General features: G+C 62.5%; 3 protein-coding genes across 3 annotated transcripts in view; 2 read left to right on the top strand and 1 right to left on the bottom strand.

Moving 5' to 3' along the window:
- Nucleotides 1–2966: 2966 nt before the first annotated feature.
- On the bottom strand, nucleotides 2967–3411 carry EMIHUDRAFT_210618 (hypothetical protein; the record flags this gene model as incomplete). The annotated part of the gene is made up of 2 exons (XM_005768653.1): nucleotides 2967–3182; nucleotides 3262–3411. 2 exons carry the CDS (start codon nucleotides 3409–3411, stop codon nucleotides 2967–2969), a joined length of 366 nt encoding a protein of 121 aa, XP_005768710.1.
- Nucleotides 3412–5799: 2388 nt separating this feature from the next.
- On the top strand, nucleotides 5800–7326 carry EMIHUDRAFT_451516 (hypothetical protein; the record flags this gene model as incomplete). Its single annotated transcript, XM_005768652.1, has 6 exons — nucleotides 5800–6244; nucleotides 6312–6418; nucleotides 6565–6600; nucleotides 6799–6900; nucleotides 6972–7016; nucleotides 7085–7326. The coding sequence occupies 6 exons, from the start codon at nucleotides 5800–5802 to the stop codon at nucleotides 7154–7156; spliced, it is 807 nt and encodes a 268-aa protein (XP_005768709.1). The 3' UTR covers nucleotides 7157–7326.
- A 2556-nt stretch (nucleotides 7327–9882) lies between these two features.
- The window catches only part of EMIHUDRAFT_436541 (hypothetical protein), a 1022-nt gene continuing 46 nt past the window's right edge, over nucleotides 9883–10858 (top strand). The window contains exon 1 of the mRNA XM_005768651.1: nucleotides 9883–10858. This exon is cut by the window's right edge and continues 46 nt beyond it. Coding sequence (XP_005768708.1) covers nucleotides 10186–10407 — 222 coding nt within the window. The 5' untranslated portion in view covers nucleotides 9883–10185 and the 3' untranslated portion in view covers nucleotides 10408–10858.

Below are 10858 nucleotides of genomic sequence, written 5' to 3'. Positions count from 1 at the left end.
GTTGTAATTTGTCACCCAACCATTCATCTGTACCTGGCTACTTTGCGACCCGACGTACTCCATTTTGAATTCATCCAGGACCACGAAGATGCTGTTATCGAGATACTGTCCATTTTTGGAGTTCGGATCGAACAATTTCTTAACCTCTGTGCCAGTTGCTGTGGTAGCGAGAGGTGCTTTGCCCTGCATCCCTATCTCCTGCTTGACAGCGTCTAACATTTCGCTCTTCCCACTTCCTTGCAGCCCCGAGAGCATCGGACAAACCTTCGTCTTCTGCCCAGGCCTCGTCAAATAAACTCGAAATAATTTGCGCAGGAATAATCCGTGCTCAGGACTCCCTCCCACGTTGTTACATAAGTGGGCGAACATTTCCTTTACAGTATTGGCAACGTCTGTCTGTACATGTGGCTTCGTCCAAGCTTCATGCGCCAACCCTGGGAAGAGATTGCGAGTCTTCTTCTTTATGTTTGGCAAATCTTCCGGGTGGACGTTGCCGTAGACGTAAATGGGAGGTGCGTGAGGCGGTGCCCAGATAATCCGAGAGAAGACAATATTCTTGATTCGCTTGTCAGTGAATAGGAAATCGGTAAAGAATCCTATCACCTTATGTTCACAGCGCCACTCACGGTATAACACTTGAACTTGCTGTTCCGTCAACGGGTTGCTCTCCTCGCCAGCTTTGTTGCTCCTACTGTACCAATCGATTCCAACTCGGAACAGTTCATGCCCACCAAAGATGTCCAGGTGCTGCACCACATCCTCGTACGTCGGGATTACATCAGGTTCGAACTCATCGTTTTCCTGAATCATTATTCGATCACAAATTTCGTCACCAAATAATTTGTCACAGAACGACTTGGAGGCCCAGGGCATGTTTATGTCATGTGTATGCGCTAATAGACGTTCGAGATTGGCTTGCAACGATGCTACGTCGTCGTCGTTGATCGGGGAAGGTGTGCCCTCATCATCAAGTCGTGTGGCGATGAGTGAGTCGAACTTGAACACGTTCACATGGATACCAACACTGGCGCAGTAGGACCGCGCCAGGCATAGAAACTCGTTCTCCCAATATTGGAGAATTTTGGAGACGTAAGATCCGCCCTCGTTACCCCTGTCTGTCCTACGAAGGTCCCAAGCCTGCTTGTAGACATCGACGGTTGGTGCCAATTGAATGAGCCAGGCTCGAATGTTTTTGACACATTGGTCAAATGCGGCAAGCTGTGGACAACTCTTCCCAGGTGCCCACTTGTACAGCTCTTTTCTGAAAATGGCAGCAAGGATAACTTGCTTAGGTTCGTTATCACGGGCATATTCGCCTTCACATTTCGCATAAAGTTTACCTTGCGATCACCCAGCATGTCACCTAAGGGTGAAATGTCGATGGGACAAGCATCGTGGAGCCCATTCGCACCCTTGGCAATCCAGTTCAGTATCCGAACCTGGCACGATGACATATCGATTTCGGTTGCAAAGGACCCCATCAATGGGCGAAGGAGGGCACCCCATGCCATTTGTAACGTCTTCACTTGACCATTCTCATTGTAACCATATTGTCTACCGAATTCATTCTTTGGTTTGTAGTGGCGTGGGGCATAGACAAAGCCACCAATTCGCTCAGGCTCCTGGCTTAGGAATTCGCGGCAGATACTTCGCATTGTCTGTGTTACATTTTGAATTAATTGTTTTTTGGCTTTGCCAAACGTCAGCGAAGAATCCTTAGCTATCAACTTAGCGATTTCCTTTTTGAGCTTCTCCTGGCAGTTACTCTCGATCAGTGCTTTGATGTCTTCTTGATTGAGAATGGCGCAGGCGCCAGGGAGGCTCGCAAATTCACGGACGTCTCCGATTTCGGAGCAGGAATTGGTCCATTTGTCTACGTCTTCCAAGTTTAGTGGGAGTACCATTTTATTGTTACAAAGAAAAAAATTACTGATGAAAAACTGACATTCAAACTTAAGTTTGTGAAACGGCCCTCCCTCCCTCTCTCCCCCCGCACCCCCCTCTCTCCCTCCCTCCCTCCCTCCCCCCACACCCCCCTCCCTCCCACCCACTCTTTCCTACGCGAAGAGAGCGCGTTTAGCCGCCCCGTGTTTAGCCGCTCTCTCCCAACCAGTCGACGCCGGCTCTCAGTGAGTGAATCTAAAGTTTTGCTTTGGTGGGCCCCAAGTAAACTTGTAGCGGCCTTGCTCGTCAAAGACGGTGCATCCTCGAGTAAATAGGTACTTGCCGTGCTCGTCATATATGTCCTTCCGTCCCTCTGTTTGAATGCACTTTCTCTCCTCTCGTTGTTTCTCTTCCTCCTTCCCCTTGTCACTCTTCTCTCCAGCCTGCTGCATCGCTGACGAACCAAACAAACTTACAAACTTAAGTTTGTCCAGTGTCGGAAATGGAGAAATCACCCTCCTCCCTGCAACACCCTCCCTCCCTCCCTCCCTCCCTCCCTCCCCCCGCACCCCCCCTCCCTCCCACCCACTCTTTCCTACGCGAAGAGAGCGCGTTTAGCCGCCCCGGGGCTGCCGTGGGCACGCAGGGGGCGCCGCTACGGGCCGCTGCGGCGCCCATTCTATTTCGAAGAATGCCATTCTGGAATATAGAATGTAGGTCTGAGACCGGGGGGCCCCTCTGCGCCGGGGAGGCGTTGTTGGAGGCTAGGACGCAAGCGTCCGTCGCCCTTTTCAAACTCGGGGCCCACTCCGCTACGCTCCGACCCGAATTTGGAGGGCCTAAAAGTTTAAGGTGTTGCTGCGCAAAAGGGGTCGGACACCGGGCGCAGCTCATGCTAAGAGCTAGAAGAGGAGATAGAGAGAACAACCACCCTGTCCCGTTATTGCGTACACCAACACCACAAAACGCTCTCTCTCTCCTGTCCTCACTCAGGGGGGTCACAACTACCAAGTCCCTCGACTAGCTGCCACAGGGCGCAGCTGCAGATAGCTGCCACAGGGCGCAGCTGGAGACGCTCCCCCTCAATCGGCATCCACCCCCACCCGCTCTAGCCCCACTCCTGCTGCCGAGAGACCTGATTCGAGGCAAGCGAGCCATTTCATCTTGGCCCGCTCCTGGAGCGCGGCTTTCTGCTTGGCGGCCACGAGCACGGCAGAGTTGGCGTCGTACTGCGCGTTGTTCCCGCTCATCGCCCATTCCTCCCGTGACGTGTGTCGGCCGCGATTCGATGTCGCCACCTTCATCGCCAACGAGGACTCCCCCGACTGCAGGGGGGCTCCGGCGCGGGGAGGGACTCCGCCTGCTGCGCTGGCCGACTGCGCCCTCCTCCTCCATGGGATCGATCCGATTCAGCACGCGGCGCCGCGGGCACGTCAGCGGCTTCCCCTCAAGTTGCGCGAAAGCACGGATTTGGCGGACGTTTTCAACTTTACGTCTTGGCACCAGCTGAAGGCTTGCATCCCACATCACGCAGTTTCTGCACGGTATTCGGATTTTGCTATTTGCTCGTGTGGGGGTATATTGCAGATTTGTCAATGGTACCGCGCAAGATATAAGGGTGTCCTAAGGGCTCGCGCGGTCATAATCGCCCGCGCTGGGAAGAGGACCGCCGCAAGCGGCGTGGCGTGGAGCGGTTGTTTGTGCATCCCTCCGGGGGCCCCTCTGCGCCGGGGAGGCGTTGTTGGAGGCTAGGACGCAAGCGTCCGTCGCCCTTTTCAAACTCGGGGCCCACTCCGCTACGCCTACGGCCTACGCTCCGACCCGAATTTGGAGGCCCTGAAAGTTTAAGGTGTTGCTGCGCAAAAGGGGTCGGACACAGGGCGCAGCTCATGCTAAGAGCTAGAAGAGGAGATAGAGAGAACAACCACCCTGTCCCGTTATTGCGTGCACCAACAGAACACCACAAAACCTGCTCCTCACTCAGAGGGGGGTCACAACTACCGAGTCCCTAGAGTCTTGTCGCCGTGAGGCACACCTGGCGCTGAGGCGAATCTAGGCACTCGCCTCGCGCTCGTGCTGCTGCGAGAGGATCTCGATCTCCTTGCGCAAGTCCTGCTCGCAGGCGTGGCGAGGCTGAGCATCGGGTGCTCTGGGGTAGATGAGCGTAGATGGTATTGTGGAGGAGAGTGAGAGGGAGAGGTGGGCGAGAAAGGTGGCGTGTGCGGGGAAGGAAGGAGAGCGCGAGAGGGGAAAGAGAAGCGGAGAGGAGAGGAGGGGCCAGGGCGCCTCCGTTTTGACCAGCCTCATCAGCGTCCGCCAGCGAGTGTTGATCTTGAGGTTGTTGATCCGTGAGTACCGCTCCTCCTGCGCCAGCCGCTTCTTGATCATCTCCTTCCGCATCGCCTCCATTGCTCGCCTTGCCTCCTCTTCGCGCAGCCGCTCGGCTTCGAGCCGCATCTGCCGCTCCTCGTCGCTCTCGTTTGACTTTCCCTTCTTGCCACCGCCCTTGCCACCCTTGGCTCCGCCCTTCATCGTCTTCTTGATCTTTGCCATGGCGACAGGGTCGGGCCGCTGGCGCCGGCGGTTTCACTTTGCGCCGTGGGTCGGCAGGAGTTTTTTTGGAGTGCATGGCCCGCCCTGATAGCGAGCTGCTAGATGTCGCTGTCGCTGTCGCTGCTGCTGCTGCTGTCATGGCAGCTCCCGCAACTGTCGTGACCTGGCGAGTACAGACCACGCCTGCTATTCACAGCACACGCTTTGGTGTGAAAAAGTGAGGTGTGGTCTGTCTGGTACCGTCGGGTCTCTATTTTAAGAGGAGGTTAACAGCAATAGATCCGGGGGGGACCGATTCGCGCTTGCCAAGGGACCAATTGCTGGCAAGCCTGCGCAGCCTGCGCTCCGGCCGGCAGAGGACTTGCGACCCGTGGCAGGGTGTGACGAGCGGAGGCAGCCCGCCGGTGTGGGCGAGCCAAAAAAAAGAGGCAGCCCGCTCAGCCCCAGGCGCCCCTCGAATCGGAGGGTGGTCTGCCGCCGCTGCGCGGTCGGCGCGCCGAGGGCGGGAGACATCAGCTTCGCGCCACAGGTGACCTTGGGGGGACCGATTCTCGGCAAGTTTGGCAGGGGGCGGGCAGCTGTGAACGTGTGAAGGATCGATTGCTGTACAACGAGGGACCGATTCCGTGCGGGCCGGGTATTTATGCCGCGTGAGGGCGGGATCTATTGCTGTTAACCTCCTCTTAAAAATAGAGACCCGATGGTACTCTCTTGGAAGGACGATCGGGGGGACAGGGGAACGGGGTGTGCACGTCGAGAATTCGTCTTGGCGTCGTTTTCTTTGTGCTGTGAGAGAGCTTGTCATGCCGACCTGTCTGGTATCCCCAGCCGACCCGCTGTGAACCTCGAGGGGCCTCGGTCTCGCGGAGCCCGCTGCTCGGAGTCGAACTCTGTTCACAGCCTTGCTTGTCTATTGAGAAGAAAATACGTCCTATGGCGCTGTGCGCTGGTCTGTGAGAGGTTGAGGTGCGAGCCCTGGAGGCCCTGGGGATGGGGGGAGACTACCCGCGGGCCTAGAAGGCCCGCGCGCAGGGCGGGGGGACATTGAGACCAGTCATGAATGAGTGCGCGACACGCATGTTGCGAGCAGCGTTGTTGATGTTTTGCGCATCGCCAGATCGCCAGTTCGCCACAGACAGACGGCGGCGCGCGAGAGCTGTTGCGAGTGGTGCTGGGCGAAGCCCCGGGCGCTGCCGTAGTCGGTGTGGTCGACGGCTTCACAGCCTTGTTATTGAGAAGAAAATACGTCCTATCTCCTATGGTGCGCAGTTCACAGCCTTACGCGCCTTAGAAGGCCCCTCGCGCAGGGGCACACACCGAGCAGGAGGAGGAGGAGATACTGCGGCAATTGTTGCAGACAGAATGCCGACGACGTTGGTGACAGGAGCCACAAGCGGCCTCGGCCTCGCCGCTGCTCACCACCTCGCAGCCAAGGGCCACCACGTGCTGGTGCATGGGCGCACGCCGGCCAAGGTGGACGCCGTTGTGCACGCGATCGCGGCCAAGGGCGGCCACGCCGACGGCTACGTTGCGGACCTCTCGAGCATGTCGGACGTGCGAAAGCTCGGCGATAACGTTGCGAAAGGCCACCCATCGCTGGACGGCCTGCTCAACAACGCCGGCTCATTCGATGGCGACTACACGGGCGAGCGAGTTGTGACGGCGGAGGGCAACGAGTACACTCTTGCCGTTAATGTGCTGGCGCCGTTTCTTCTGACGGCACTGCTGCTGCCTTCGCTGCGGGCCTCCGGTCGCGCGCGTGTCGTCATCAGCTCGTCGGTGAGCATGGGCGCTGCGGATGCGCTGGGTGCCAGCTCTGGAGCAGGAACAACGACCGCGGACTTTTCAGACCCTTCTCGGAAGCTTCCTGGTAGGCGACCTGCAGCTCAGGAGAGGCTACTCGGCGCACAGGGCCTACTCTCTCTCCAAACTGTGCGACGCGATGCTGGTGGCGGAACTGCACGCGCGGTACGGTGGCGAGGTAAGTTCGCGCACTGCAGCCCTCCCCCCCTGTGGGTAGTGGCTTCGCTCCGCTCGCCACCTCACGCTCCGCAGTCCAGCCATGGCCAGCACCCCGCGTCTCAGTGAGACGCGTGGTATCATCCAACTACGCCGCGACGTCCACAGGCAGTCGCCTTCAACACGATGGACCCGACATCGCAGGTTCGTGCGACAGGGGGAATGGGGAATCAGAGCACTGCGTGCACACACGCACGCACGTACACACGCACGCACGCACGCACGCACGCACGCACGCACGCACGCACGCACGCACACAGCTCCCCACTCCTCTCCGAGCCTCGCCACCTCTCACCCCCAGAACGCTCCGACACGCCTTTGCCTCGCACCTTGCCCTCGCAGGTCGGGCTCGGTGCCGACACCAAGATGCTTCGCGCGGGCTGGGGCAGCTGGGGCGGCTCGTGCGACGAAGCGACCATATCGAGCGAGATGATGGCGGACGAGGCGATATCGCTAGATCGGCTAGATCTCGGCTTCGCGCCCAGACTCGATAGAATCTCGGACCTTCCCTGTAGGCGTGGGCAGGCCGGTCGGGCGAGGGGTTTGCGACTCGGAAGGAGGTTCGTTTGCCGATCCGCCGCTAGGGAGAGGGGGGGGGTAGCGCTTCACATTCGGAAGCTGTGCACAGGTTGCCGACTCGCTGCTGCGGAGGAGGCTGTGGGACGAGTGCGTCAGACTCACTGGCGCGATCTACGAGTAGAGTTGCCCCGTAGCGCCGCCCCGCGCCCGTGTTCGAACTATCGAACAAACGACAACGGTTCCCTCCACAGTACGGGAACTTTGCAGTACACCCCACTCGCACTTGTGACGCCTTAGTGCCCCGCCACTTCGCGTTTCTCGGATCTCCAAAAGACAAACAGTCAAGGTGACGAGACGAATACTGACGTAATACTGGGACACTTGGGACACATCGGCGACACACATGCACATGCACAACAACATGTAACATGTACATGTGCATGTGCATGTCGCGTGTATCCCCGCCAGCTCCTCCACGCCATGCCGCGGATCTTTTTTGTGTGGTGTGTGAGGGATCCGAAATATAGGAAATTCCCCGATCTTCACTATTTCGCTTTTCGGAGATCTCCCTCACACAATCCCCCAATCCGTCCTCAGAGCTCACCCCCCCTGCTCACAACCCCGGTCGCCGGTGTGCGGTGAACCGACTCCGCACACCGCAGCGTCCAGCGACGAGCGGCAAGAGTCGATGTGTGGTCTGGAGAGACCCGGCCCCGGCGGGCCGCTGGGGCTGCGCGGGGCTCAGCTGCGGCTACCCGGCTCTGCGGCCGCGAGAGGGGCGGGGCGGGGGCGCTGTGAGAGAGCTGCCGCTCCGGACTCCGGACTGATGTTTTTCTTCTAAATTTCATTTTGATTTGTGTTCACTATCAGACTTCGGAGAGATAGTAGGAGTAGTAGGCAACCTTAATTACAAGATCTGACCCCTTCCACACCCCCAAGCCGCATGCGACTGGCGATAGGGGACGCGACGTGGCTTAAATCCACACAGGGACTGGGAGACGTCTGCGCAGCCACCCTTGCCCCGCACCGCCCTCGCCTCCGCCCTCATCCCCGCCGCCCTCGCAGCCGCCCTCCCCGCTCCCGCCCTCGCCCCCGCCCTCGCCCCCCCGCCACCCTCCTACCCTCCGCCCCTGCCGTCTCGCCACCGCCCTCGCCGCCCCCTCCCGCCCCGCCGCCGCCCTCGCCACCGCCCCCCTCCGGCATGCCGCCGTTCTCGTCCTCGCCTCCAGCCGCACCGCCGCCCTCGCCGCCGCCTTCGCCACCGCCGCCCTCGTCACCACCGTCTCCACCGCCGCCCTCGCCCCGCCGCCCTCGCTGCTCGCCCCCACCACCATCATCGCCGCCGTCGCCGCCACGGCCCTCACCCCCGCCCTCGCCCCCGCCGCCGTCTATGCCACCGCCCTCACCGCGGAACTCGCCGCCGCCCTTGACGCCGCCGCCCTATCAACCGCCGCCCCTGCCGCCACCCTCGCCGCCACCTCGCCGCCCCCTTCCACCCCGCCGCCGCCCTCGCCTCCGCCGCCGCCCGGCATACCGCCGCTCTCACCCTCGCCTCCGCCTGCCCCGCCACCCATCGCCACATCCGTCATACCGCCGCCGCCGCCCTTGTCACCGCCCTCACTGCCGCCGCCGCCGCCGCCCTCGCCCCCACGCCATCGTCTCCGCCCTCGCCGCCTCCACCCTCACCCCCGCCCTCGCCCCGCCGCCGTCGCAGCCCCCCTTACCTTTGACGCCGCCGCCCTTTCGCCCTCCGCTCCTGCCGCAGCCCTCGCCCAGCCACCCTTGCCCCACCGCCCTCGCCTCCGCCGCCGTCCGGCATGCCACCACTCCGGCTCTCGCCCTCGCCTCCAGCCGCCCCGCCGCCGTCGCCGCCGCCCTCGCTCCCACCGCCCTCACCGCCATCCACGACGCCGCCGCCCTCGCAGCCGCCCCCACCCCCGTCCTTGCCTCCGCCACCGTCTCCGCCGCCACTCTCGTCGCCGCCCTCTCGCTCCCACCGCGCCCCCCCCCTCCCCCCACAGCCCTCGCGCCCCTCTCCTCTCCGCGCCGTCACCGTCACCGTCACCGTCACCGTCACCGTCACCGTCACCGCCACCGTCACCGCCACCGCCACCGTCACCGTCTCACCGTCTCGCCTCTCCCCCTGCCCCTCTCCCCGCAGGCCGCTGCACGGCGCTCGCCAGCGGCGCCGCGACGCGAGCGCTTTCGCCCCCCCCCCCCCACCACCACCGCTAGGGCCGACGGACGCCCCGCGCCTGCGTCCACCCCCCGCCGCCGAGGCTCATGGCGGCGCCTCGAGAGAGCCGCCGCGCGGCGCGGTCGCCGGTCCGGCGCAGAGGGCCGGGCGCCGGTCTCCGGAGCCGGGGGGCCGCCCGTGGGGCGAGGAGGGCGGAGGGTCTCGGCGGGGCCCGCCCAGCGGTGGGAGGGGCCGCGGCGGGGGCGTCCCGGTCCCGTGCACCGAGGCGGGGCGGCGGGGTGTGGTGCGGCGAGGTCGGTGTGCCGTCCGCCGCGCCCCGGTCCCGGAGCCCGTCTCCCGGCTCCGCGGGGCCCAAGTCGATTCGTTTCGGGTGTGTTTGGCTTTGTTTGCAGTCGGTGTGCGCGTTTCCTAGTCAAAACGTCGCATTCGGTTCGCATTTGCATCCCCAGTCCCATTCCATTCGGCTTCGGGGCGAATCGGTATGACTGGGGCCGCAGTTTCCCCAGTGTGTCCGCGCCTCGGCTCGTAATGGTCTCACCCAATCAAAGCGGCGCCCTCCGGCGTACCACTTAGAGGAATACGCATTTCTGCGGCGAATACAAACGCGAGTACGCGCACCGGCGCGGACACACTGGGACTTGTCTGGCGGTGCTGCCCGCGCGGTCGGTACCGCCCTCTCGGCCACCCAAGCAGGTGGATAGGTGAGGAGACGCGCAGAACGGCGGCCGCGAGGCAGCCGGCGCGGTGCTCCCTCGGCGCGGTTCGCCGGAGCAGACTTTTGCTTACGGTTTGAGCCGCGGCCCGGTAGGTTGACTGAGCGGCTGGTGCGTGTGAGGCGGTGCTGGGCGGGGTTGGGTCGCCACTGCGCGATCCGGCCCCAGTCTCGGTTACGTAGACGCCTAGTCAGCACGTGCCTCCGCGGGGACTCACCCTCCCCCGACGCAAAAGCTCCCTCGCTGTGCCCCTCCGGACTGGATGGGGCCGCCTGGGTAGCGGCTGTGTGTGAGAAGCAGATGGTTTCCCGATGGGCAGACGCCTCGTGCGCCTCACCCCGCAGCGCGGCTGGCTCGCAGCTCGGAGGTTTCCTCTGGGCGCGGGTCGGCTGGCTGCACTGTCGGTGGCGGTGGCGCCTCGACTGGCCCCGCGTAACAAGGCCCTGGCAGGCTCAGCGGTGCAGCCCTCCCCTTTCGGAGCGGCTCCCGCCCTGCTGTGGAGCTGCGGCGTGTCGGTTGTGATGCGCTTCTAGCCACCGAGCGGTCGTGCGAATCCTTGAGTGGAGGCGCGATGCGCGGCGCCCCGCGAGGCCGCCCGTACTGGGCCGGCCCGCGGCTTGGCGCCGCGCGAGGGCTGCGGCTCTGACTAGAGCCGCGCTCCGTAACATGATTACGACACGTGTCCTTGGCTTTGTTGGCCTCGGAGTGAGCACTGTCGGTCAGGCTCTGGGCGGCCGCGCGCGGTGGTCTCTTGTCCCCTCCGGAGACGGAGGGCTCTGACTCGGACCGCGCGCGCTGGCCTGCCCCTGTCTGGTCCGGGACTTCGTTGCGGGAGGGGTCTGGTCTCCGACTGGGCTCCCTCCCGCGGGTTGTCTGCGGGCTACCTGGTTGATCCTGCCAGTAGTCATATGCTTGTCTCAAAGATTAAGCCATGCATGTCTAAGTATAAGCGACTATACTGTGAAACTGCGAA

The sequence above is a fragment of the Emiliania huxleyi genome (assembly GCF_000372725.1).
Source record: "Emiliania huxleyi CCMP1516 unplaced genomic scaffold EMIHUscaffold_45, whole genome shotgun sequence".
NCBI lineage: Eukaryota > Haptophyta > Isochrysidales > Noelaerhabdaceae > Emiliania > Emiliania huxleyi.
The sequence above is the reverse complement of the archived record's forward strand: the minus strand, read 5'-3'. Positions and strand labels throughout refer to the sequence as shown.